The sequence below is a fragment of the Equus przewalskii genome, chromosome 7, assembly GCF_037783145.1.
Source record: "Equus przewalskii isolate Varuska chromosome 7, EquPr2, whole genome shotgun sequence".
In the NCBI taxonomy this organism is placed as follows: Eukaryota; Metazoa; Chordata; class Mammalia; order Perissodactyla; family Equidae; genus Equus; species Equus przewalskii.
This window is the reverse complement of record NC_091837.1, coordinates 11,480,320-11,507,708: the sequence shown is the minus strand read 5'-3', so window position 1 is coordinate 11,507,708 and position 27,389 is coordinate 11,480,320. Positions and strand designations below refer to the sequence as shown.

Sequence of the window (27,389 nt, the reverse complement as noted above, 5' to 3'; positions counted from 1 at the left end):
TCAAATGGGAATGATCATCCCGCTTTCCAGGACTCTCGTGATGATTAATAATAATACTAACGAATTGCAACTATCATTTATTGAGCCTTTTCTGCCTGTCACACCTGGAGCTCTAACGCAAGCTTCCTGACTTCAAAAGCCAGGAGCTGAACGAAGATGATGTCTTGGATAAAATGGGGTCAACGGGTGGTAACTGTTATCATGGCCACCATCATCATTTTTAAAGTGGTGGGACTTTTCATTAGCCACAGGACCTCTCTGAGTCTCAGTTTTGTCGTCGGTAAGATGGGAGTGATTTGTAAAATGGAGGCAATGAAATAACGTTCTTGTGACGGTCGGTGCTAAGTGGCACACAGGAGGACCTCAGTGAGCAGTGGCTATTTATGGTCCCCAGTGACCTGGGGCCAGAGCTCCTCGTCCTCGTGTCAAAGTCCCAGATAAAGGCTTTGTCCAAATTTCTGATTTTGCCATAAACCAGGTAGATTCTGCATGAAGGATGGGACCCTCGCGATCTCTTCCCTATAGATTAGGAAATCTCTCGGCAGGTGTGGTTCTTGTTTCAGAGAAGGAAATGCATTTACAGGAAGATAAGAGAGGGGAGAAAATTATTTAAGGATGGCACTATTTGTTTTCATACAAGTTATTTACTTTTTATTTGAATTACAGAATTGGTGCACAACCACCGTAGAAAATGTGGAAAATCCAAAACCCCCCAGACCCAGCTGTGATTGTTCAGATTTGGGTATATTTCCTTTTTTACTGTTTTTGACAGCGTTTAGAATAATTTACATGGTTGACAGGATACTGTGGTGTGGTTTCCAGTTTGCTTTTCATTTAACTTTCGACTGCAAGCGTCATCCATATTGCACAAAGTCTTCGTTCCTGATCTTAAATGGGCTTGTAATCGTCCGTGGACTGGCTCCCCACTGCTTCTTCAGCCTCATCTGTTTCCTCTCCTCTTCCCCTGATGTTTTAGCCACGCTTGTCTTCTTGGCATCTCTCGAACACACCGTGCTCATTTCTGCCACAGGACCTTTGCACTGCCTCCTCCTTCTACCGCTAAAGCTCTTCCTTGGTTCTTTATGTGGCCAGCTCCTTCTCACTTTTCATAACCCGGTTCCAACAACATCATGGCCTCAGACAGAGCCCTCTCTGACCACCGTAGATCCCTAGCAACTCCCTCGGTTTCTCTTGATCTTGTCACCCGGTTCGATTTTCTCCTTAGAGGAGGGGTCTCCTTATCGCCTGAGAGTCTTATTTATCTATTTTACTTGTTTATTGTCTCAGTCCCTCAATAGACTGTAAGGTCCTTGAGGACAGACACCCTGTCTGTCTTGCTCACCCCAGATTCCCCAGCGGCTAACACAGTGCCTGTCACGTAGCAGGAGCTCAGTAACTCTGTACTGAAGAAGTGGATGGGGGGTTAGACGGTTGGACATGTGGCTGGGTGGGTAGCTGAATGGGTAGGTGGGCGGGTGGCAGCGGGTGGTGAATGGGTGGATGGAGAGAGAGACGGGTATGTGGGTGGATAAATCCTACTTTTACTAACCATTCCCCAATTCCACAATTAGCGTGTTCCCCATGATCATTTTGATTGCTTCCAAAAAGGGGACAATGCAAATGGCAGGGAATAGGAATAAACGTGTCTGCTCCAGAAAGCTGAGCCCTGCCTTGGGGCCATCACCCGGGGGTCATCCCCCAGGGCCCAGGCCCGGGCCCGGGCAGTTGTTCAGGCTCCTGCCGAGGTTGGGAGGTGGAGAGATTCTCTGAGGTCCCCTTGGAGGCCCACCTGGCCCATCCCCGGGACCTCACCACCGGCGTCTGCTTTGTCCCTGTGCAGTGGGCCGGAAGCAGTTCATGAGGTTCGAGTGGGCGAACCGTGCAGCCGAGGCCCTGGGCTGTGAGTACGAGGAGCTGAACGCGGCCACCTTCAAGCACCACCTGAGACAGATCATCGAGCAGGTGACGAGTGGGCCGAACCGGCGGGGCCTTGAGGACGAGGAGACCAGCTCAGGTACCACGCTGCTACCTCCCCGGGTGGGCCGGGTCCCCGCTGGGCCAGCCCCTGGGGCACTCCAGCGTTCTCTCACCTGTCCGTCAGGGATGTATCAAGGCTCTACCATAAGTGGACATTGTCAGTGCGAGGGAGGCCACTGCTGGTGGGACTGGCCATGGGCCCACCTGCACAGGGGCTCATGGTCCGTCCAGCGATTGCAAAGGCTGCTGAAACCTGGCGGGGGGCACTGTGCTGCCAAGAGGGGACATTGTCGGCAGCCCCCAGGGGTCAACACTTTCCCATATGCTGGGCCCCTGCTCTGTAGGGAGAAGACTAGCCTTCCAGTGTGAGGAACAGAAATAGGGGCAGGATGGCCGGAGCGGCTAGGAGGGCAGTAGGAGATGAGGTTGGAGAGCGAGGTGGGGTCAGTTCATGGAGTAGTCTGTCAACTGGAGTTTTTAGGCTCACACCGATGAGAAGCCATGGAGGGGTGTAAGCAGGGGAATGGCATGACTTGACTTGTTCTTTCTGAAGCTCAGCCTGGAGGAAGATTGCAGAATGAGTGGGAGAAGGAGAGCCATTAGGAACCTAACCAAGTCACCCTGGTCAGAGGGGTGGTGGGTGGACAAGGGAAGTGGTGGAAGAGACGGGGCGAGGTGGACACATTCAAGGTCTGGTTTACAATCACAGAGGATGGCGTGGGTCCTGGGGGAAGCGAGGGACCAGGTGGGCTTCCAGGATTTCAGCCTGGGCAGCGGAGGAATGCGGATGCTTTGAACTGACGTGGGGAAGGCAGGAGGAGTTGGAGCCGCACCTCCTGGGGTCTGCTGGGCCCCATGTCTGCAGCCGCTGCCGGCCAGATGCTTGGCTGCACAAGGCGGGGCAGGGGTGTCTTGTGAGCCTGGGGGTCTCCAAGTGCACTCTAAGGGGAGCTCTCCCGGAGACCACAGCCTGGGGGTAGTGGGCGGGACTGTGGTGAGTTCTGGTTTTGGGGCAAAGCTCTTAGAGGCCCCTTGGGTCCTTGGAGCTGCTCCATATTCCAGAGACTTTGGCTTGATGGCTGATGTCACTGGCCTTTTGTGTCCTTCCTTCCAGCTCTAGATGTAGCTGTCCTCTGACACACACACACACACACACATGTGTGCATATACAGGGACACACATGTGCACAACCACGCACACAGCATGCTCATGTGCACAGACACACAACACACACACACACATACATATAATTGCACAGACACACACCACACACTTGCACACTTGTGCACAGACCTATACAGGCACACACAAAAGGACACAGACATGCACACACAGGCACCTACGTGCACGCACATTCACACACACAAACACCAAACACGTGACCATGGATACACACCACACATGCACAGACGCGTGCATACACCACACACATTCGCAAACACGTTCAAGACACATACCACCTCCATGGACACAGACACTCTCCCCCCAGGCAAATGTGCACAGCCACCACACACACACAAGCACAGACACGAGCACACACTGCTTTGTGAGGCCGAGTCAACCTCTCAGGCCAAGGTCTCCGGGGTGGAGGTTAAGCAGGCAGGGGACCAGCGGGTTCAGGAGATGCTGGGAGGCTGTGGGTTGCCTAGCAACGGCCCAGGGTGGGGGTGGAGTTAGAAGAGGGGTGGGGAGTGCTTTGGGGCGGCAGCAGGCTGCCTGCAATGTACCAGCACAACGATTTCTCCAGGCGCCAGTGCGGGCAGATTTGGAAGCTGTTTTCAATTCTGGGGACGGAACCAAAACCTAAGGGTCAGGATTTGTGATCTGGTCTCCTGGCTCCTCACCTGACTTCGTTCAATGCACCCTAATCAAGGCAGGCTGTTTCAGGGGGACCAGCGAGCGTGTGTGTTTAAACAAAATTGAGCCCACAACTATAATAATAGTTTGCGAAGGTTTTCATCCCTCCCACCATTACAGGGGGGGAGCTTTGCCATCTCAGTCGGTGTTCTTCTCTACCTGACTTTCCGCGTGCCTTTGCACGGAGCACTGCAAATTAGCTAACCCATTTGCTATTGTTGGATATTCAAGTTGTCTCGAAAAAGCGATTTTCGCCAATTTAAGCAACAATCGGGAGAACATATGTCCCCAGAAATCTTTGTTCCTCTGAATATTTTATTAGAATAAAAGCCAAGGGCAAAGTTATTAAGTCTAAGTATATGAACCTTTGATGGCTTTCGATAGAAAATTGCCAAATGTCCCTCCCAAAAGAGGGAACAACCAACATTTGCTGAGGACCTGCTACCTGTCACGCTCTGGGGGTTTGAAAGCCAGAAACCCAGAAACCGTCCCCATCCCCAGGGCGCTCCCAGCCGGGTGGGGAGACACAGTCAATTAGTAACCAGGAGAGATGTGCTGTGGTCAGTGCTGTGAAAACAGAGTCCATCTGTCCTTCCATGTCTGGCTTTTTTCGCTCAGCATAATGTCCGCCAAGCTCATCCACATTGTAGCAAATGGCAGGATTTCCTTCCTTTTTATGGCTGAGAAATAAACTACGGGATCCTGCTTCTGTTAGGAATTTACAGCAGTCAAGCTCACAGAAACAGAGAGGAGAATGGCGGTTACCAGGGGCCGGGGGCCGGGGAAACGGGAGAGACTGATCAAAGGCACACGGTTTCATTTATGCAAAATGAGCAAGTCCCAGAGAGCAGACGAGTCAGGAGGGGGATCCATCTCCCGTGCAGCAGGCCCTAGTTAACAAGCCCGTGCCGTGTACTCCCACACTTCTTAAGAGGGTCGATCTTTCATTCAACGTTCCAATCACAAATGTACACACACAAACAGGGAGAGAGGAAGCGTTTGGAGGTGATGGTTATCTCATGCCGTTGCTTATAGTGACGTATGCCGATCGTCAAACCCATCAGGATGTGTCTGCCACATAGGGAGGTACGGCTTTTTGTATGTCAATCACACCTCAATTAAAAAAAATTAATTAATTTTTTTGAAAAAGAAGCAGGGGGCTGGCCTGGTGGTGGAGTGGTTGAGTTCTCATGCTCTGCTTTGGCGGGATGGGGTTCACAGGTTCAGACCCTGGATGCGGACCTGAATAGTGCTCATTGGGTCATGCTGTGGCGGTGTCCCACATGTAAATGGAGATAGATTGGCACAGATGTTGGCTCAGGGAAATCTTCCTCAAGCATAAAAGAGGAAGATTGGCAACAGACGTTAGCTCAGGGTTAATCTTCCTCGCCAAAAAAAAAAAAAAAAGAAGCAAGGTAGAGCTGGGAATTGGCCTCATGGGGTAGTGGTCAAGGCAGGCTTCCCTAAGGAGGTGACACAGCTGGGCCCCATGGGGTGAGCAGGAGAGCATGTTGGAGAGAATCTACGGCCAGGTTACCCAGGATCCTCTAGGTCCTGATAAGACACTTGTTCTTGGTCTTGAGAACATGAGGGAGTCATTTCAGCCGTGGGGGGATGTGTGTGAAGGAGGGCGGTTCTCTGAGGCAGGTAGGGATGCCTCTGGAGTGATGTCCCTGGCCCCAGGCGAGGGCCTGACCACAGGATGCTGACCCTTCCCCTTTTCCCGCCCAGGGCTCAAGATGACAGGCGTGGAGTGTGTGGAGGGGATGGCCTCGGGCCTGTACCAGGAGCTCTTTGCTGTCGTGGTCTCGCTTATCAACAGGTAACGGCTGCCTTTTCCCTCGGCACAAAGTCGGCCTCTTTGCAGATGGACGCAGGAGCCCAAGTACAGGGCAGGGTTTTGAGCTAGAGAGTGGGTTTTCAAACCAGATGGCGTGGGGTTTAAATTCGCCTTGGCCACCCAAGGCGATCACCTCGCCTCCCCAGCCTCCCCTTCCTCTGGGGAGCAGGACGCGTAATCGGGCTCCAGCATCCTTTTAAAGGGATGAGGCCAGGACGTGGCAACGGAGCAGCCAGGTTCTCCAGGGTCGCTGCGGATGCAGAATCAACTCGCTCTGGCGCTGATGGAGCAGGGACCATCCGAGAGAACAGACACGTTATCTAGAAACCACGGGGGTCCCTGTGGGCGGAGGCAGGGGTGCTGGAGGTGGGAGCGCACTGCTGGCGGCGAGGCCGTCAGCCCACGGGGGCGGCTGCTGCGCGGTGTGGGTCCTGGGGCCAGCAGCCGTGGAACGAACGTATTCCACCCCAGCTTTGACGTGCACCCAGGAGGCGTCTGGCTTCCTGGACGTTAGTGGACTTAATCTTCACCCGTGTCTGTGTGGGGCTAATCGTCTTGGCCCCATTTTATAGATGGGAACCCCTGGCAGGTAACGGAGAAGAGCTCCCGTTTGAACTCAGGGCCGTCGAAACCTGTAGTGGCTCCTGCTGCTGCTGATAATCACAGAGAGCGTTGCAGGCACTGACCATGTGGCCGGTCTGTGTTCAGAGCGTGGATGCTTTGTCGCATCCAACCCTCTCCACAGTCTTTGAGCTGGCCCCATCCTTAACCTTTTCACAGCTGAGGCTCAGAGAAGTCAGGCAACTATCTCGAGACACACAGCCCCTCTGTGGCAGAGTGAGAGTTGGAGCCCACACGGGGCTGTCCCTTAACTCCTGCATTTGGATGTCACCAATCTCTGCTCTGGCCACACCAACCGTCATCAGAGGATCCCAGGAGGTGACAGCTTGAAAGAACTTTGTAAACTGAGGCACTGAACAAAATTGTTTTTCTATCGTATGTGTTGCCAAGAGAGAAAAGGAGGCTCTAGTCCTAACTTTATAACTGATTTGCTGTATGGCCATAAGCAAGTCATTTCTCCACTCTGGGCCCGGTGCAGAGAGATTTCCTGAAGGCCTGCTGTGCCCACGGGAGGCCGTTTCCATACTTCAACTCCTCCCATTCTTGTCGCAGCCCCTGGGTCACCCTACTCATCCCTACCATCATTTAACAGTTGGGGAAAGCCATGCTCAGAGAGGTTAAGTAACTTGCCCAAAGTCACACAGCCTGTGAGTGGTGAGCCTGATTTGGAGACTCGATCTGCTGGGTCCCCAAACCCGCCCAGCCTGCTTCTCCATCGCTGTGATGGGCGAGTGGGGGGCCGAGACAGGCGGGGCTCTAAGATTCCATGTCGTCTCTCTCCCCAGGTCCCTCTCCTCCCACCACCTCTCCATGGCCTCCATCACGGTGGTGGACCCTCCCGGCTTTCAAAACCCCCGGCACCAGGGCAAGGAGCGGGCGGCCACCTTCGAGGAGCTGTGCCACAACTACGCCCACGAGCGCCTGCAGCTGCTCCTCCACCGGCTGACCTTTGTCTCGGCGCTGGAGCGACACCGGGAGGTCCGGCCGGGCGGGGCGGGGCCTCCCTGGGGCTCACGGCGGGCGGGAGGCAGACGTGGGGACGGCGGGGCCGGTCCTCCCATAACCGTTGGCTTCCTCCTGTTGGGCTCACAGCGAACGAAACCTTAGCTCCAGGCCTGGTCCCCCCAGGCCCTCTGTGCCCCATCTTCCTGGGACGCCTAGCCCCCACCCATGGCCCCTGCGCCCTACGGTCCAGAGACGCCAGGGACGTGGGGCTCCCCAGGCCTTGCTCCCACAGCCGTCCCTTCTTTGGGGCGACCTGTCCCTTGTCGCCGCTTCCCCCAGCTGAAGCCTCCTCCAGCCGTAAGCCTGCATCTTCCCCAGCGTGGGAAGCGCTTCACGCTCCGTTGTGGGGTGAAGACCGCAGGTTTGCACGCCTTTTGGGTCAGAACGTGGCTAAAAAGTCACAGATGCAGTTCTGCTTCTGGGAACTCTGTGTTTCTCTGGGAAACATGGACACATGCCTGCCAGCCTTTCTTTTCTCATTAAAAATCAAGTTTAAATTGAAATATAACATTTACACAGGAAAGGGCATAAGTCAGATGCGTACAGCTCGGTGAATTTACCCAGACAAACACACCCGTGCATCTACCATCCAGGTAAAAGGTAGAACATTGCTAATGCCCCCAGATGCCTCCATATCTACTTTCTCCCTCCTCCCTGAGTGGGGACCTCTTGACTCCAGCAAGTGCTAATAGCAAAATATTAGAAATGACCATGCTGACCATGCTCATCAGTAGGATAATGGGTACTGAAGTTATGGTCATTTCTTTGTTTGCAGCCTGCACAGCAATCAACACATGGGCATCCACATGGATATTTCTCAAACAAATGACCTTGATGAGACCTGGGGTCTGACCCTAACTCTGTCAGTTATGGGCTGTGTGGCCTTAGGAAAGTCACTCACCCTCTCTGAGCCTAGATTTCTTCACATGTGAAACAGAAATAGCTATACTCCTGTATCAGTTACGTTTGCCTCAACAATGCTGCATAAGAAATGACCCCAAAACATAGTGGTTTAAAAAATAACATTCTCTTATTGCTCACAAGTCTCTGGGTGGCCTGGGTAGCTCTCTGGTCCTGGCTGGGAGAGCTCCCGTGCCTGTGCTCAGATGCTGGTCAGGTAGGTGGCTCTGATGGTCTGGGCTGGACCCTCATGTGTCTGGGGTCAGGTGGCCACGATCTGGTCCAGGCGGGCCTCAGCTGGGACACCGCGTCTGTGTTCTGGGGCCATTCTCTCCTCCGGCAGGCCAGGCCAGGCTGTTCTCTCGGCGCTGGGCAGGGTTCCAAGAGAGTGGGCAGAAGCGTGCGGGCCCCTTGACATCCAGACTCGGTACTGGCAGCGTCACTTCTGCTGTATTCGATCGGTGACAGCAAGTCCAGGGCCGGGCCCTGACTCAGGGTGGGAAATAGGTTCCGCTTCTTGGCGGGAGAGGCTGCAGCATCTCTGTGCAAAGAGTGTGGATCCAGGGATGGGGAGAGGGGGTTACGTTTATAATCATTTTCACCCACTGCCGGCGGGGCTGTCTGAGCGTTTAATGCAGCAGAATAGAAAGCACCTGTGTTAGGCATTTAATGTTTGGGAGCAGCTACCATATTTTTTCCCAAAATATCTCACTTATTTCTGATCATCAAAGTAATACCTGTTCTTTATTAAAAGTTCTGGAAAGTGTCCATCAGTGTCAAGAAGCAGAAAACACCATCTCCTTTCGCCTCACCATCGAGAGGCCACCCCTGTCCCTGCTCTCTGATTTTATATGAGTCGTTTTTCCAGACATTGTCTCCCCTGCAGATTTCTGATCCTTCCGTCCCCCCGGTTTGGTTGCCTGCTGTTCCCCTCGCAGCATCCTGCCCATCACATTTTCTCCCTCCACTTAGACAGCTCTTCATAAACGTGCGTTTCAGTGCTTGTGTCCGATTCGATCTTGTCTCTCCTTTGGCCATCTGGGCGATTTCCACGGTTAAGCCATTATAATCAACACTGTGATGAACATCTTTGTGCGGAGCGTTGTCTGGACATTTCTTGTTGCTTTTCTATGGCATCTGTTCTCATCTATAGTTTGTGCCGGCTCCCACAGCACTCAGCACTTGGCCCAGCACACAATAAATGTTAGAAAGGTTTGGACTGAATTCTCGGTTCCTGGTAAAGCTCTGACTCTGGTTGCCGACAGCCTCGCAGGATGAACACTGTCAGGATTTATTGGAATGTTGGTGTACAGCCTTTCTTCTCTGACAGAGGCTAAGGGTGACGATAAAAACAAACAACCCGATTAAAGAATGGGCAAAGGACTTGAATGGGTATTGCCCCCCAAAAGATATACAAATGGCCAATAAGGACATGAAAAGATGCTCAACTTCACTGATCATTAGGGGGACGCAAATCAAAGCCACAGTGAAATCTTGCCTCACACCCATCGGAATGGTTATTATTAAAAAACCCCAAACGAGAAAATAACAAGTGTTGGTGGGGACGTGGAGAAACTGGGGCCTTTATGCACCACTGGTGGAAATGTAAACTGGTGCAGCCACAGTGGAAAACAGTATGTGTTTTCTCAGAGTTAAAAATAGAATTACCGTATGATGTAGCAATCCTGCTTCTTGGTGTATCCCCAAAAGAATTGACAGCAAGGTCTCGAAGAGATATGTGTTCACACATGTTCATTGCAGCATTAGTCACAATCACCGAAAGGTGGAAGCAACCCAAGTGTCCATCACAGATGAACGGAGAAACAAACATAGTCTATCCCACAGTGGAATATTATTCAGCCCTTAAAAAGGAAGGAAATTCTGAGACATGCTACAACACAGATGAACCTTGAAGACATGCCCAGTGAAATAAGCCAGTCACAAAGGGACAAATACTGTGTGATTTCGCTCATATGAGAACTTGGAGCAGTCAAATTCCTGGAGGCAGAAAGTAGAATGGTGGTCCGCAGTGGCTGGGGGATGGGGAATGGGGAGTCCTGGTTTAATGGGTACCAAGTTTCAGTTTGGGAAGATGGAAAAGTTCAGGAGGGGGATGGTGGTGATGGCTGCACAACGTGATGGATGTGCTTAATGCCACCGAACTGGACACTTAAACATGGTTAAAATGGTAAATTTTATGCTAAGTATATTTAGTGTAATTTTAAAAAATAATTTACGAAAAGCTGAGCAAGGATGAAAGTTCTCACATCTCTTTCCTCCTCCAGGAGTTTTCTACCCCGCTCAGCTCAGCAAGGAGCTAACGCTGATCTTCTCTGCCTTTCCAGGAAGGTGTCCCTGTGCAGTTTGACCTTCCGGAGCCGTCCCCGGGGACCACGGTGGCCGTGGTGGATCAGAGTTCCTCCCAGGTAACACGGGGCCCCGGGAACCCAGGCTCTCAGACACCAAGAAGGCTTTTTATAGAAATGCGGGCAGACTTGAGCCTTTAAGCTACTATTGACGCCGTCAGCACCTAGGATCACCCAGAGGTTTTTAAAGATGCTCCCAGATTCTGCACTGATTGCACTAGGTGTGGCCTGGGCGACGAATATTGAAATCCCTCCACTGAGAGCCCCTGCTCTGCTCCAGGTCCGAGTCTGCGTCTGAGAACGCACTCACGCCAGGAGCCTGGGGCCTGAGCCGAGGGGCATCCACGGCCCGGCCTAGCGGCCACCAGTTGCTCTTGCCGGGAAAGGTCAGGTGTCCCTAGGGGATGGAGAAAGGGGGCAGTGTTGGGTCCAGGCCCCCGACCTCCCGTGGAGGCAGGCAGGTGCTAGTCTGGGGGTTACCTGAGTCTTTACCCATTTTCTCCATCCCGAGAATGCACTGTGCTGACCCCCGACCTGCAGCTCGGCTCACCCCTCTCCCAGAACAGCCCCGGGCCATTTCACTCCACTCGCCAGGCTCCCATCCAGTCTTGGGGACTTTGGGTATGTCACTCCGCCTCTCCGAGCCTCAGTTTTCTCCTTTCCAAAATGGGACCGATCGTAGCCCCCGGGGTTGCTGTGAATGTCCACGAGATCTGGCACAGAGAGCGCCGGGCGCGTGCTGCAGGTGGCCTTGCTCCTGCATTCGACGCACAGGCTGCCTTTTCCTCGTCCCTCGTCTCCTGTCGGCTGGGCTGCGTTCCAGCCTTGGCTCACGGCGGGCTGCACCTGTGCCCGCAGAGCCCCCTCGTCCGCGAGCCCCGCTGACCGTTACCTGCTCCTTCTCCTGTTGTCACCTCTCGGGGGGTTCCGCCTCCCTGGAAGGGACGGCCCAGGCAGCGGGAAGAAGGAAGGGCCCTGGTGTCCCCAGGACGCCTGGGCAGGGGCTGGGGACGGCTGCCTTCTGAGGGCGGGCTGGCTGTTGATTTCAACCCCAGTAAAGAGGGCCAAGGTGGAAGGCTCAGGGTACGGGGTCCAGTTCCGGTTCTGCCCCTGTGCCTCTCCTGGGACCCTGGACGTGTCCTTCTCTTCTCTGGGACTCTGAGTGGGGTGGAGCAATGTTTCTGAGCTAGGGGACCAGCTGTCCTGGTTTGCCTGGCACTTGCTGCTTTTAGCATGGAAATCCTCACGTCCTGGGAAGCCCCTGGTCCCATGCGCCCTGGGACGCACCTCATTTCCTCCAGGGCCACTCGGCGCCTTTTTGGGTTGTTCAAGGGCCACCTCACTGTGGGCCCTTGAATAAGCCCTTCAGACTCTCCAGGCCCTTCTCTGCTTTCCAGCCGCAGAGCGACAGGTTTCCTCAGTGGTCCCTGACTGTTTGAAACCCAGCTTGTGGCTAGATTTAAAATTCCGTGCCTGCGCTGTTGAGCCAAGCTCACCTTCTCCTCTAAAATGTTCTTTGGGCACTTTTTTTTCCTCTCAAGATTTTAGTTTAAAAAATAAAGACTTCTAAGAGGAAACGCAGATAGAATGAATCCTTTTGTGTTTGGCTGTGCACAGATATACCCTGCAGCCTGTGTGTATCTAGAAACGTGTAATTTACAGAGTGCTTCCTCTTGATAAATCCTCGCTATGGTCCTCTGAGGAAGGTGTGCCCAGCCTCCCTTTTGCATAGGAGGACATGAGGCCCAGAGAGGTGCAGTAAGTTACCAAGGTCACACAGGAAGTGAGGACAGAGGCAGGATTTGGACCTCTTGTAACTGAGAGGTTGTTAGTTTTGTGGTTTCGACACTGAGAATCTGGGGGCGAGCAGGAATGTGGATCGGGGCTGCCACATCTGAGTCGTGACGCCTGGGACTCAGATTCCTGACTCCCACAGGTGGGAAGAGAAGCCGGGGACTGGCCTCCATCAGCGATCAGGGCTCCTTAACATGTCCTGGGTTTCCCGCCAGGTCCGCTTACCAGCTGGAGGAAGCACTGAGGATGCGGGGGGCCTTTTCTGGGTCCTGGATGAGGAGGTCCGGGTGGAGGGCTCGAGTGACAGCGTGGTGCTCGAGCGTCTCTGTGCTGCCTTCGAGAAGAAAGGAGCTGGGGCTGACGGTAAGGAAATAAGGGGGGGAAGGATGCTGAGTCCAGCCTGGGAGTTGGAATCTGTCCTTGTCAGTTGCAGAAAAATCCCTGACAAGGCCTGCACTGGAGGAGGGGAGGGTCTGAGTGCAGAAACGTCTGTGCGCGTACCTGTGTGCCTTTATTCATTTCTGCTATTCATTCGTGTATTCAACAAACGTACGGAGCAGCTACTGTGTGCTGGGTACGTTGCTGTGTGGTGGTGAACCAACCTGATGTGGCCCGAGTCCTCCAGGAGAGAGGATGGGGGATGAGGCCATGGAGAAACTAACAGATAAGCACATACGTGTCCAGTGAGCCTGAGATGACAGACTGTGGCGCTTGGCCGTGTGCATCAGGCAGACTTAGTTTCTCGGGGGACCAGGGGGCACTCGGTGGAGATGTACGTGGGTAAATCCAACAAAGAAGGGGGAACACGGTGCAGGACAAGATGGAGTTGTTGTCTGGGCTCAGGCTGCAGAGGCCTTTGCAAACTGTGCCGAAAACATTGGTCTTAATCCCAGAGCATTGAGAAGCCGTGGGTTCTAAGCAGCGGGAGACACGGCCAGATGCATGTTCTGGAAAGTTCACCCGGGCTGCAGTGTGGAGACACGGCAGGAAGGTGACCAGCGGGTTGAGGGAGGAGCTGGCCTGGCCCCGGGATGGTGGGCTGACTCGGGAGGGATTTAGGGGGTAGGATCCACGGCACGTGGTGATGGGTTGTGTTGGTGGGAGGGAGGAGGGGAGGGGAGATGGAGGCACGAGCTGGATCAAGATCAGAAGCCATGGGATCCGGCATGAGTCGGCCCCAAGTTCAAGTCCAACCGGCTGTACCTTCATCAGCGTGACCCTGAGCGAACCTCGAAAAGTCTCAGGTGGTGTCCTTGAACAACGGGGGTGGGGACCCGCTTCACCGGAATTTGTGCTACGACGGTTGGGTGAGAGGATGTACGTGGGGGGCTCCGCTATTGGCTGCCAAGTGTTGGTGATGAGGTGAGGCTGCTGATGGCGAAGAGGAATATTATCCTTGTCATTTGAGGAGGTGGAGGGACACTGTCTGTACTCCATGCAGGGCCCCGTGCACAGAGCTTTGTGTATATCGTCCAGACGAATTCTGTCACACATTCGGAGGTCGATATTCTTACCCCCCAAGAGGAGGAAACGGAGCTCCAGAGAGATGCTTCTAGATGTGCTTGTCCAAGATCACTCTGAGGGGGAGTGTCAGTGTCAGTGTCAGATTCACAACACGCTGGGTCTGGATCTAAACCTCTTGTGATCCCCACCCCAGCGGGTGCCCTCAGGCATTTATGAAGGCAGATACACCGAGATCTTACGCTTGGTGGTCAGGTCCTGGGCCCATTCATTCATCGGTTCATTCGACAAATATTTATGGACCACCTAATATGGAGCCGCCACTGTCGTAGGCAGGGAGATACGTCCCGGAACAAAACAAATATCTCCCCCCAACCCGGGGAACTGATGTCCTGGCAGGGGAGATGGATGATAAGACAAGTGGATCTGGAAGAAGGAGATTGAGGACCACGATTCTGGTTGAGGTCGCTATTGAGGGTCGGCAGAGAAGATGGGCAAGGACTCAGCCCCGGGACATTCCAGTGTCAAGGGGTCAAGGACAAGGCGAGTGACCAGCAAAGGAGACTAAGGAGGAGCGGCCAGGGAGGGAGGAGGGACGCCGGGGGTGTGTGGCATCCTGGACGCCGTAGGAGGAGGGAGGGACCAAGTGATTTCAGTGCTGCCGTGGGGTCAGGTGAGGCGTGGCTGAAGAATGGTCGTTGATGTGGCTGCGTGGAGGTCACTGGAGATCAAGACAGGTGCAATTTCAGTGGCGCATCCGGGTGAACGTGTGACTGGAGTGGTTTATAAAAATTAGGAGAAAAGTTGGAGAAAGACGTATGACAGCTCAGTGCTGCTGTCCACCGGGCTGGCGATGGCAGTGTCCTCCACCCTGGGGAGGGACCCACCGAGTCCTCTGTCTGGGACATTCAAGGAGCGTTCCTGTGCTCGAATCGGGACGAGATTTTCTAAGCAACAGCATCATCTGCTGGTTCCAGCAGCTCTCCTTGGACCCAGCTCAGAGCTCTGCTGCCCGGATTACTCCCAGAGAGCTTGGCTGTGCGAGCGACTGGCCCGGGGCCAGCCTCTCTGCCGGGCACAGGAGGGGCAGGGTTTGGGGCTCCCCGTGCTGTTAGGGGCCCATAAAAATATTTTCATTTCTGTTCAAAGCAGGACAAAAAATGAACTTTGAGGTCAAATACAGTGTTTTCATATATATATATATATATATATATATATATATCTTATGGGCCAAATTGTATGCCCCCCCCAATTTCTATGTTGACATCCTGACCCCCAGTACTTCAGAATGTCACTGCATTCGAAGACAGGGTCTTTAAAGAGGTCATAAGGTTAGCTGAGGTCCTTGGGGTGGGTCCTAATTTAATGTGACTGCTGTCTATATAAGAAGAGGTTAGGACACGGACATGCACAGAGGAAAGACACAGGGAGACGGCAGCCGTCTGCAAGCTAAGGAGCGAGGCCTGGGAATGAAACCAACCCTGGGACACCCCGATCTTGGACTTCCAGCCTCCAGAGCTGTGAGAGAATAAATTTCTGTTGTTTAAACCCTCAAGGTAGTTTGTTATGGGTGCAAACTAAGACGAAGTCTTTATGTATGATTAATATGAATCTGTTTTTATATCAACAGTCATGAAATGTAATTTTTAATATTTTTTTTATGGAGGAAGGGACCCATGAATGCAAGTGTCTAGGGCCCAGGAAAGTCATAATGCAGCCTGGGCGTCCCTCACCCCCGAGGGTCCTGGGGCTCGTCTGGACTCTGGCAACGATACTTCTGTCCTCTGAAGGTCGCCTCTGTTCTCTGCAGTATGTCTGCCCCTTTACCAGCCGCTGAACGAGGATAGAGGAGCTCTTAGCCCAAGCCAAGCATTGTGGGCTCCACTTCCCCTCTACAGTGGGGTCACTGAGGCCTCGGAGTGGCCAACGACTGATCAGGGCCCTGTAGGCACCGAGAACAGAGGGGACGGTGGCCCTGGGAGGCCTCCCTCCAAAGGCCAGGCAGACCCCCGGCCCCTCTCCAGGCTGTGAGAGGGGCCCCCTCCTCAGGGAATGATACCAGGACCCAGCAAGGGAGGGATTTTGGGGGGTGGTGATGGAAGAGGGAGCTCACCCAGATCCACAGGAAGCCGAGCCCTGACAAGCCCAGGCCTCAGACCCCAGAGACCTGCCTGGGATCCCTCCTCCATGGCTGCGCTGTGATGTGTGTGACTTCTGGGAAGCCGCGGCCTCTGTCTGTAGAATGGCCACACCCACCTCCGGGACTCGTGCGAGAACAGAAGAGCTAATGGGTGCCAAGAAGCCTTAGCACATCCTCCTCAGGCAGAGTGATTGTCCATTGCTCCCCCTCAGAGCCCTTCCTGACCCCTGTCTGCAGCTGTCCCCCCACAGCTCCCTGGTCTGTCCTTCAAGGCTCTTTCTGGGCTCTGGAATGTTCCCTTATCTCTGTGCCTTACTTGCTCCGGTTCCCCGATGACCCTGTAGCCCCCGAGGGTGCAGAGCGTACCTGCTGTTGTCCCCTGCTGTCTCCCAGGGCCTGGGACACGGCACGGCCTCTGTGGGTATCTGCCACTTGCCCCGCCCTGCTCCTCCCTTGCTCCGTTCCAACCACACAGCTCTCTTTGGTGCCCCTCGAACACCCCAAGCACGCTCCCACCTCAGGGCCCTCGCACTGGCAGTTCCTTCTGCCTGGGACGCTCTTCCGCCACGTTTTAGCACCACTCACTCCCTCGCCTCCTGGGGGGCCTGCCGACCACCTTGCGTAAAAGAATAAACCGCCCCCTCCGTCCCCCCGCCTGTCTCCCTTCCCCACTCGCTTTCTCTTCCCCGCTGCAGCCACCCCCTCGGACGTCACGCCTTCGCCCTCACGGGAAGGTGGGCTCCGTGACGGCGGGGGCTGCCTGGTCCCCTCTGTGTCCGCAGCCCCCGGCACGATGAGGGGTGCAGCGCATGCCTGATGCAGCATAGACGGATATGGGAAAACCCAGTGACCCAGAATTGCATGAACGCACATCTCAGAGGGAATGCGTCTGGATCCTGACTTTTAGGCAAAAGAGACAAAGAGCGGAGGCAGAGGCAGAAGGCGTCTTGCGGGGTGTAGCTGGGGCAGGAGGGGGTTCGGGTAGATTTGGGACCCCCTCTTCTTTTCCTGTGAGGTGCTCGCCCCAGACACCCGGAGCTCGGAGGCTCTCCGTCCCCAGCGGAGAGATGCTAGTATATCTCTTTTGCTGCTGACGGAGACACACACATTAACTCAGACATTCTGGGTAAAAAATAAAAAGGCGTTTTGCCTCTAGGGTTTTCTGATGAGCTCTGAGTTAATGAGGACGTTCCATCAAGCAGAGCGCATGGGGTTTCTGGGTAACCCAGCACTGACTGTCCCCTGGCACCTAAGGTGCGTTTGCTGGGCGGCGGGCCGAGCAGGGGGCTGGGGCCGCCCTCACGGAGCCCAGGCCCAGTGGACGGTCAGGTGGCAGGCATTCGCAACGCAGCCGTGGCGGGTGAATGTCCGGGGCAGAGGGGCGTGGAGGAGCCCCAGTCTGGGGGTCAGGCTCCTGGGGGAGGTGATGGCGCTGAGGCCACAAGAGAGATGTTGGGTGAGGCTCCGTCTTACAGACGTTCCCGGGAGCTCCTGACGGCAAAAGCAGCCTGTGAAGTGCTTGGATGAACAAAATGGGTGTGAAACCCCCTCCAGGAGGAAGGAGGGAGGAGGGGGTGGGGAGGCCTGCGTCCCGGGGACTCTTTCCCAGGACGGTTCCTGGGAAACGTGGCATCTCCGTGTACTGGGCCACCACCCTGGAGGGGACAGGCTTTGGGGCCGGCAGACCTGTGTCCTCATCCTGGCTCTGCCCCAATGTGCTGTGCAACTTTAACCAAGCCATCTCATGTCTCTGAACCTCAGTGTCACTTTCTGGAAACCAGCCTGGTGACGCTCATGCCACGGACCAGAGCGAGGACTGAATGACATCATGCGTGTCCGGCAGAGGCTGGTGGGGGCTCAGCAAACACGAACGCCCTTTCCTCTCTCTGTCCTTGGTCCCCCTCCAATGCTGTAGGGGTCCTCATTCAATTCAGAGCCCAGCCCTGTGCTAGCTGCTGGACACAACGATGAGGGGACACAGCCCCTGCCCTCAAGCTGCTTCCAGTCCAGCACGGGGAGGCAGCCCCGAGACGGAAGCCTGCAGCGTTGTCCGGGCAATGTGGACGTGGGTGCCAGAGCCTAGCACGCGCTTTGTCACCGTGCTCCCTGTGGGGTGCTTTCTCTCCCGTCGGAAGGGGTCTCCTTGAGGGCAGGGGCTGTACGGCTGTGACGTGCTCCTGGCAGGCTTCTGATGCAACGACCCTTCACTCAACTAGAAGTGCTCCTTGCTGGTGACTTCAGTTATCCAGAACACAGAGGCCATCCCGGAAGTGAGCACAAGGACCCCCCAACCAGCCAATCATGCAGCAGAACCCACGCCCTTTCTCACAGGAGGCCTGCAGGCTCTCAGACTGCGTTTCTTTTGTATGGAATTCCAAGAAATGCTGGTGCCTCGTTTCCTAGTGCCCTGCAGTGTAGAGGGAGCAAATCAGGACTTGGGGGAGGGGCTCGAGACCCCAGTCCGCGCAGGTGCGTTGATAATAGCGGGCTTGGAAAGCATGGAAAGATCCTTCAGAATAGATGCAAGAACTGAATCAATGCTGGCGCTCCTGATAATAATTGGTCAGCGGCCACTGCTCTACTGGGAGCATCACTGCAATTAGAGGATTATAATACATACTCAACAATTCATTCATTCGTTTGTTCATTCATTCATTCCATAAGCCCTTCTGGATGCCATTCGTGAGTCAGGCATGATGCTGAACACTGAGAATGTGGAGATAAGCCCTTTGTGACTCTAGAACACCAGCAGAAGGTTAAATGCAGGCAAAGGAGTGATGCCCACTATGGCTCTTTGAGTGACGGCTATGTGCCAGGCCCTGCGCTAAAATATTTCACACACGTTCTCCCCTTCAGCCTTATGTCGCCCTGGGAGGGATGCATTATTGAATCCACGTTTTACAGAGGGGGAGACTGAGGCTCAGAGATTTCAGTGGCTTTGCCCCTGTCACACCGCAATAGGTGATAGAGTCAGAATTTGAAACCAGGTCTTGTCTGACTCCTGGTGCATTTGTTTCTCCCGTTCCATCCTGTGCAGCCAAGTGTCTGCCAGCAGCTCCCGAGAGTATCCTGTGCATTAATTTGGTTGATGGTATTCAAGATGATTTTAGGTGGCACATGAATAAATATTTTCAAAATATGTAATGATTATGTATTTACCTCCATGAATAATAGAAAATAAATCTAGGTGGCACACCAAACCTGCAATATATTTCTTCTTTTTAATGGATTTACTTGTAAAAGTATGTGTTGATTTAAAGAAAACATTAAGTCAATGACAGCCCAGGGGTTAGCTGGGTATGGCAATAATCGTGAAGATCGTCCGCCCTGGTGATGTTTGGGGAAGCAGGTATCCTGGACTCAAGAAAGCGCGGCGGAGTATGATCCACTCTGGAAATAATGCGCACAAACGCACAAAGCCAGGGAAATGTGGGTGCCCAGAGCCGGCAGCTTTAGCGGTCTAGAAACATATGAAAATGGACAAAGTGTGTTCTTGCTGATGCCACGCGATTGCAATGTCCCCACCGGGCCCCCGTGCTCATGTGCTGTGTCTGTTTTCAGGGATGTCGGCCCTTCGGACCTGTGAGCAGCCCCTCCAGTGTGAGATTTCCCACCAGCTGGGACGGGACCCCGTGCGCTATGACCTCACAGGCTGGCTCCACAGAGCCAAGCCCAACCTCTCAGCCCTGGGCGCCCCCCAGGTCCTGCAACAGTCCAATAGGTGAGTCCCCAGGGCTGGGGACGGGTCAGGGGCGTCTGAGATGCTGTGGTTCCCTCCCCACCGGGACTGTGCGGTCACAACCGCTCAGGGAGTGAGGGCCAGCCTGGGAGCCCCTCCCTAAGGATGCAAAGAACCGTAACTGGAGTCGGAGCGGTGCAGCGTCTCCCTGAGGCCAGCGTGAGTCCAGCCGAGGAGAGAAGCTGACCTTCCGGGGAAGGTGGAACAAAACCTCAAAAGCTGTGACTTCTTCTTTTGGCTTTTTGCCTTTCATTAAGTCTCTGAGAGATCATGTGACTGCAGCGACTTTTATGGACGTCCTAGAACTAAGGGGTCGTAAATCCGAAGTGATCACATTTTGGAGCATTAAAAAGAGCTCACTCCCTTCCCTAACTGCTCTTCTCAGAAGGGCTGGCTGAGGGCTGGCGGCAACGTTGCCTTCAGTTCCGAGTTATTGGGAAATGCCCGATGCGTGTGTGTGCACGGTGATCCTCCCAAATTCATTGCTGGAATCCCACAGGGGCAGAGCTTGGGGACAAGAACAGAATCAGAGGCCGCCAGGGAGGTGTTGGGGGAGTGAGACTGGGGAAGGAATGACATTTACCGACCGCCCACTGTGTACCCGGCATCCGGGGAAATGCTTTACGAGTATCTTATTAATCCTGACAACAGCGCTGTATCCTTAGCCCCATTTTATGGATGAGAAAACTGAGGCCCAGGAAGTGAAGTGGCTCGCCTTTGACCACACAGTAAAATTGGGGCAGAGCCGGGGTTCAGCTTGGGTCTACGTGGTCCTGGCAGAAGTTCTCAGGACGTTATGGTCAGAGTTGATTAGAAACCGTGTCCAGAGCGGCTGATGGGCACACAGCTCTGGAAGAGAGATCAAGTCAGGGGATGGGCACAAGGAAGGTTATCGAGTGCACAGAGGACTGCGTGGAGAGCCGGGGCCTGGGTCAAGTCCTAGCCCTGCCCTTGTCACCGGGTGCCTGCAAACAGTCCCTTTCCCTCCCCCGGGCTTTTTTCTTCCTCCACCGTAAAATAGGTGTTCCCAGGGCTGGGCTGTAAGACGCCGTGGCTCCTGCACAGCCTTCGAGTCAGGCAGGTGTTCACGTTCTGCTCGGCCCCTTTCAAGCTGCACGACCTGGGCCTCAGTTTCCTGATCTGCGAAGTGGGAGCAATGACACCAAGCTTACGCATTTGGTGTCACGCTTTGGTGACTCGACCTAGCGGATGGCTTACGAAGGAGCCTGGTTCACAGCAGGCCCGCATCACACGTGCCGGCCCCGTGAATCCCCCTCCTGCTCTCAAACCCTGCTGCTCAAGCTGAGGGAGGGGTGTGGGCCTAGGAAAGGGCCAGGCGATGCTTTATTGAGCAGGTGGCCTGCGAGTGAGTGAGGGGCTTTCTGGGAGGACGGAGCAGCTCGTGCAAAGTCTCGGCTCACGGGGGCGGGAGAGCATGGCAGGTCTGGGAGCGAAGCCTGTTAGGATGCCTTTCATGCTTGAGAGCCAAGCTGCGGTGATTTCTGAGAGCAAACCGTGCTGTTTCCTAGCCTGGGCTTCTGCACCCAGGAGCCCAGATTCTGCAGGACCGCTCATTAACATTCCGGTTCCTGGGCCCATCTGGTCTCTCTTGGGGAGGGTTTTGGGGACCGACCTTGCTGGGAAGGCGTCCCAGGAAGTTCTCATGCACACTCAAGTTTTGGTCAAGGACTTTTGCTTTACGTATAGGGAGCTGGGGCCCAAAGGGGACACGTGACTTGCCCAAGGTCACGCAGTCAATTGAAGACAGGTCTCCCAACCCCGCGATGGGGTGATCCACATGTGGAGTCAGGGCTGTGGATGCGACCTCCCTGCCCTGTACCAGAGAACCCTGTCCTCTCCTCTCAGGGCTCCTGCTCCCAGGGGTCTCCTCCCGGCTCCTCCCTAGATTTTTATTTCAACGCGAGCGTATTCAAGCCGTTGTTCATCTGTGTGCTCTGCCGTGCATTTAACGACTTTATACGCCGTTGGCACGTTTGGGCACGACTCATTTTCTTGCACGTCTGGACAGTCAGCTTGGGCATAGAGGGTGATGGAGAACGTGTCTCCAGGGCTGGGGCCGGGGGTGCGGCCTGGCCTTGCGGGAGTGATGGACGATGCCTGCCTGCTTCCACCGGAGGCGATGGGGCAGTCGGGCCCCGCGTGGCACAGTAGGGTCTTCCCGGCCTTATTAGTCCTCTTTGCCCAAACAAGAGGGCAGGCCCGCTCAAGTCTATCAGAGCCCTCGCCGACTAGTCTGAGAACCTGGACACTACAGGAGTGCCCTGGGACGACGCTGTCCACGCTTGGCATCAGGCCGGGCATTTCACGGATGGGTTGAGACCTGCCTGTGGGACCTGCAGTCCTTCATTCCTGCATGAGGCACGTAGTAGGCAGCTCTTACGTACTGGATCTGTTCTGGGGGTAACCGAGATGATTTTGCCCTCTGAGAAAGTGCAGGCTTAGGAGGTGTGTACCCAGTAGGAAGAAGGACGTTCTTAGGTCCGGGAGGGAGAGAGGCCTGAGGAAGGAGCTGGCGCTGGGCGGGAAGCAAAGGGCCTGTGGATGAGCGGGAAGCAGCCAGGACGTGTGATGCGAGGGGAACGTTCAGTCAGCAGATCAGGCGGAAGCCAGGTGGACGCATTCCCCGGGAGCACCCTGAAGCCCCCCTCTCTTTCCCCTCCTGTCTGCCAGGGAGGAGCTGAGGAGGCTGTTCCAGGCCCGGGCCAAGCTGCCGCCTGTGTGCCGGGCCGTGGCAGGCCTGGAGGGCGCCTCCCCACAGGCGCTGCAGAGGAGCTGTGTCGTCAGGAGGACCTTTGCCAGCAGCTTCGCGGCCGTGAGGAGGAGAGCCCCGTGCTCGCAGATCAAGCTGCAGATGGTGAGTGGGGGCCCCGTCTCCGTGGCGCCCTGGCCTTCACCACCATGTGGCCCTCCCCCCTCCAGGATGGCTTAGCTCCCTGCATCCTCTCTGAGCTCCCCAGCGAGCCTGGAGGGGCGGGCCTCATCCCACGCTCCACAGTGGGGGAAACTAAGGCTCCGGGCAGCACAGAAACTTGGCCTCGTCACACTGCTGGGAGGCAATAGACCCGAGTCTGAGGCTTAAGCCTCGGCTGCTCGTTACTGACTTGAGTGGCTTCGGCAGGTCTCAGGAACCCCGGTGACACTGTCACAGCCAGACCAGCCCCGCCTGCCTTCCTCTCCTCTCAAATGCCTCCATTTTCACCACTGGGCTCTCCTGGGGGGAGGCAGCAGGATCCAGCACTGGACGTAAATACGTTACCCAGACACATTAATCTAATAACAAAGGAGGGCGCTTGGGTTGGTTGGCGCAGGCTGAGACCAGAAGGGTGAGACCTGGGAAGGTTACATTTTCCAAAAACCTTATAGCATATTATACAAGAAAAGCCCTCAGACTAGATCCTGGGTTCCAGTCCACCCCTTGTGCTAGTGGTCTGTGTGACCCTGGGGCTATTTGTTTGCCCTTTCCGTGCCTCAGTTTCCCCATCTGTTACAAGGAATAATGGCCTCTTATTTCTCATGAGTACCAATCAGGCTGCAGATGTGAGGTCCTTGGTGGAGGACACAGGGGCCCCCAAAGATGCCCAGGCCAGGCTGAATGTTTGTTTGGGGAGTGTCCAGACCCCTGTCTGTCTCACCCCAAGACGGCTGGCCCTGACCCCCTCTCCTCTCTGTCCTAGGACGCGTTGACCAGCGTCATCAGACGGTCTCAGCTACACTTCATCCACTGCCTGCTCCCGGGTCCAGTGGTGGAGGGCAGGGGCGGGCAGGGGTCTTCGACGTCACTACAGCCTGGTGGAGACCAGCCCAGGGCTGGCGGGCCCCTGCCCTTGGACATCCCGGCCCTGAGGGTGCAGCTTGCAGGGTCCTGCATCCTGGAGGCGCTGCGTCTGCACAGGGCAGGTAAGAGGCAGCCGGGGAGCGAGCGCTTGGCTCCAACTCCTGGGATATGCCCGCCCGACAACGCAGCCACGGGACAAGAGCACCAGCCATGTGCCTGGAGCTTCCCATGCAGCATCCTATTGACTTCCCAGCAGCCCTGTGAGAGGGGAGCTAGGATTACCCCCATTTTATAGATGAAGAAACTGAAGCTCAGAGAGGGCAAAGGACTTCCTGAAGGGCACACCACTAGGATCTGGCAGAGCCTGGATCTGGACCTGCCTCTCTCGGAGTCCACAGCCCATCATATTTCCTGAATTAGTATTGCACTCCTGGAAGGCTAGGGCTGTGTCTTACTCATCTTCCTTTCGTCTAAGGAGCGTCTAGCTTGGGATAGAGTGGCATCCCCACAATGAGTCATTTTTTGGTTGTCGAGATGCTCAGCCTGGTTTGGGAGATCCGTGTGGAAACAGGCGATGACAATACGATGTGCTGAGGGCCTGCAGCACGTGGGGATGCAAGAGGCACCTGGAGGCCTCGAGGAGGAAGCTCTGTGCTCTCGCTGGGGAGATTGGAAAAACCTCCTAGAGGGTGTAGCATCTTTGTCGGGTCTTGAAACAAAGCAAGCAGCTCACCTCTGGGGGCTGAGGGGAGAGGGGATGCTGGCAGTGAGATCAGCTTCTACAGAGGCAGGAGGCATGGAAGAGCCTGGGTGTCCGGGGAACGGGGTTCAGAATGCGTAGGGCAATTGTGGGAGAGGAGGCTGGCGGGTGCAGCAGGAAGGCTGTGAGAGCCGCCTTTCGGAGTTTGGCTTCTGCAGGTCCAGCTGAGGAGATGATGGGGCGGTGAGGGGAGAGAAAAGTGTTTTCATTACAGGAGCGAAGCCTCTGCCTTGTATTTTAGAAAGCAAGCATGCACCGAGGTTTCCACCCTTCGCTCATCTTATGAACTGAGTTTGGTCTGAATCCTTCCCATATTTTCCTGCCTCTCAGACCCCGGAGGCCACCATGTGGATTCCCCTTCTGGCAATTAGAAACTACTCAGGCTCCTTCTCCGCAGAGGGTGGGGTGGCTGGGGCTGGGGGGCAGTCTAGGTGGGCACCTGGTGTTTAATGTCTCTGTGGTCACAGTCCCCATCTCCTCCCACCGCGTTCATAATGGAACCCTGGGCACGAGGTGCTTGCTGGAGAAGCTGGGAGCAGCCAGAAGCAAAGATGAGACCCTCACTCCTCTAAGGGTCTCATTGATTTTCTCTCCTGCCCGCACAACCACGGGCGGAAGGAGAGAGAGTGTCACAGGAGAAGAACAGGATAGTCACAGCCAGCGGCTGATCGGTTCTGCCTGGCTGGCTGGCGGAAAGCGCCGGGCCTTTGCAGGTGTCTTGAAGCACCTGTGAGAGCCCCTGCATGCGTGCCCGGGTTGGCACGTCCCCTTCCTCGGGCCTCTTGTCCTCACTGCGGCGTCCGCCCTCCATGTTCTCAGCACGGCCCAACTTGGTCAGGACGAGTTTTCCAGCTAAGTAAAGGGTTGATGTCTCATAGTAGGTCTTTCCAATTTTGGCCTCCCAGTCCTGGCTCATTTCCTCATGTTTTTTCTGCTCTAAGTTGCTTCTGTCTGTCTCACACCCTGTAAGAAATATCTACACGCATCCGTAGATACAAACACACGTATCAGATATTTATAATTCTGAATTTGTGCATCTGTGACACGCAGATGCATATGCACACATGCATACACATGTATGCTACTTATTGAGCACTGTGTCATTGCTCGTGCTCCCTGACGTTGTTCTCACACAGCATGGCTCCCACTCTTAGCATAGTGCCTGGTGTAGCGAATGCTCATTAGATATTACGTATCGTACAGCCTGGCGCAGACCCTGGAGTGAGTCGGCCGGCCCTGACTCTGGCCGACAGCGGGCAGGGCCTTACATGGTGCCTCCTTCTCTTCCCTGACAACAGCTCAGATCTCAGAGAGCTGTTGAGCGGGTTGATGAGTTAATAAGGAAATGACACTTTGAAGAGTGCCTGGATGTAGGAACCCGCTCAATCCACGCCAGCCTCTCTTACTATCATCAGCATTGGATTTCAGCCTCATCACGACCTTGTGACAATAGATCTTATTATTCTCATCTGATGAGTGAAGAAATTGAGTCGCAAAGAGCTTGGGTCATTTGTCACCTGCCCTGATAAGGCTGACTCAAAAGGGCAGGCTTGAAACCTCCCGGCTCCCCTGTCTCTGTGCGGTCGGCATCCTGTGAACCTGGCCTGAGGCCCTCCTCCTCCCCCAGGAAGGCTTCCTGGATTTGTCACACGCACCCACAATCACTCTTCCTCATGGTTTATGTGTTTGTCTTATTGTGATGTGAAGGCTCCAAGATGAAGTGAGGTTTCACCAGACATTCTCTCATCCGGCCACTTGAGGGCTCTTTTTGAGGCAACCGAGGCTCTGCCGTGCCTCTTGTATCAGGACACAGTCTGAACCTTGAGGCTTGGAATTGGAGTCCGGGTTCCTTTGGGATCCAGTCCCTGGTCATCTTTGAGCTCATTATGGGCTCCTCTCCACTGGGTGAGTTACTGTCCCTGACCGGGTTTGAGCCCCCACTGGGAGAGTAACTATCTGTGTGACTTGAACTCTTGGGGCCTCGATTTCCACATCTATGAAATGGGGACAATAATACAGGTCCCAGAGTGTCTACGACACGAGGAAGTCGTCATCCTAGCGTCTTGCACACGTGAGTGCTCAGTAGATGCTGGCCGTTGCTCTGACTGTGGAACAAATCTTAGATTTCTCCGCCCCAGCTCCGCCTGCCCAGACTTCTCTTCCACACCAACCCCGCAGCAAACTCTTACGGCTCCTTCAGAGGCCGGCTCTGGTGTCACTTCTCGGTAGCTTTCCACGTGCCTCTTCCTGGCTTCCCACACAGAAGGATGCAGCTGTGTCCACCCTGTGTGTTAGACTTCAAAGAACCCTTACATATTATCTGCTGTGGCGTTTCCGCGTGCATCTGTGGGATGGAATAAGTATTTTCCCCCGTGATCAAACAGGCTTGGAAAACTCCGGGCTGGGCGGAGCTAGCCAGGCCTCTTCCCTGAAGACCTTCTCAGAGCCTTTGACGCCAATGCTGACAGGCGTTGTGACCTTCCAAGAGGCAGGTGGAGAGTGCAGCTTTTGCAAACTTTCAGTGGAGCATTTCATAGGGTTCATGCCCTGGGGAAGGCATTTGGGAAACGCTGATTGGACCCAAGCTCTTAAATCAGTCAGTGGGGAAACTGAGGCCCAGAGAGCGGAGTCTGCACAGCAAGTTGGTAGCCAGGCTGGGAGCAGGACCCTGAAGTCCTGCATGCGGGGCCCCCGGCTGGTCTTCTCATTTGGACTCCTTGTTCCTCTCTTGCCCGCTCCCACCTCCCCAGGCTACGCTGACCACATGGGGCTCACCCGGTTCCGCCGGCGATTCCAGGCGCTGGACCCTCTGCTCATGAAGAAGCTCATGTTGGCCACCGAGAGGATTGACGAGAGGAAGGTACGTGGAGTGGGGGGCGACGGGGGCTGGAGGCCTTGGATGCTTCTGTTCCTTAGGACATGACCCCAGGGGGCATCTGGACCCGCTGAGATCGGAGAGCCAGGCCTTGGGGACAAAGATGAGGGTGGCGTGAGTTTTGGCCCAGATCCCTGCTCCGGACTGTACCTCCTGCAATGTCACTTAGGACACTACCCGTCCCAGAGTGGCCCTTCTGAAACCCTGCATGAGGAAGCGCAGGGAAAGAATCAGATGAGAAGAGTGCAACCCAGTGAG

The 27,389-nt window shown here is 54.9% G+C and overlaps 1 protein-coding gene across 2 annotated transcripts in view; it reads left to right on the top strand.

Annotated features, from left to right (window-relative positions):
• The window catches only part of MYO18B (myosin XVIIIB), a 250,417-nt gene that overhangs the window by 67,827 nt on the left and 155,201 nt on the right, over nucleotides 1-27,389 (top strand). For both annotated transcript variants that reach the window (XR_011541781.1, XM_070626960.1), the window contains exons 13-21: nucleotides 1,841-2,014; nucleotides 5,566-5,656; nucleotides 7,081-7,273; nucleotides 10,546-10,626; nucleotides 12,576-12,723; nucleotides 19,523-19,682; nucleotides 22,392-22,575; nucleotides 23,396-23,618; nucleotides 27,007-27,116. Coding sequence is in view for 1 of the 2 variants with exons in the window: in XM_070626960.1 (XP_070483061.1) it covers nucleotides 1,841-2,014; nucleotides 5,566-5,656; nucleotides 7,081-7,273; nucleotides 10,546-10,626; nucleotides 12,576-12,723; nucleotides 19,523-19,682; nucleotides 22,392-22,575; nucleotides 23,396-23,618; nucleotides 27,007-27,116 (1,364 nt within the window). In the remaining variant the exon portion in view is untranslated. The remainder of the gene's footprint in view (nucleotides 1-1,840; nucleotides 2,015-5,565; nucleotides 5,657-7,080; nucleotides 7,274-10,545; nucleotides 10,627-12,575; nucleotides 12,724-19,522; nucleotides 19,683-22,391; nucleotides 22,576-23,395; nucleotides 23,619-27,006; nucleotides 27,117-27,389) is intronic.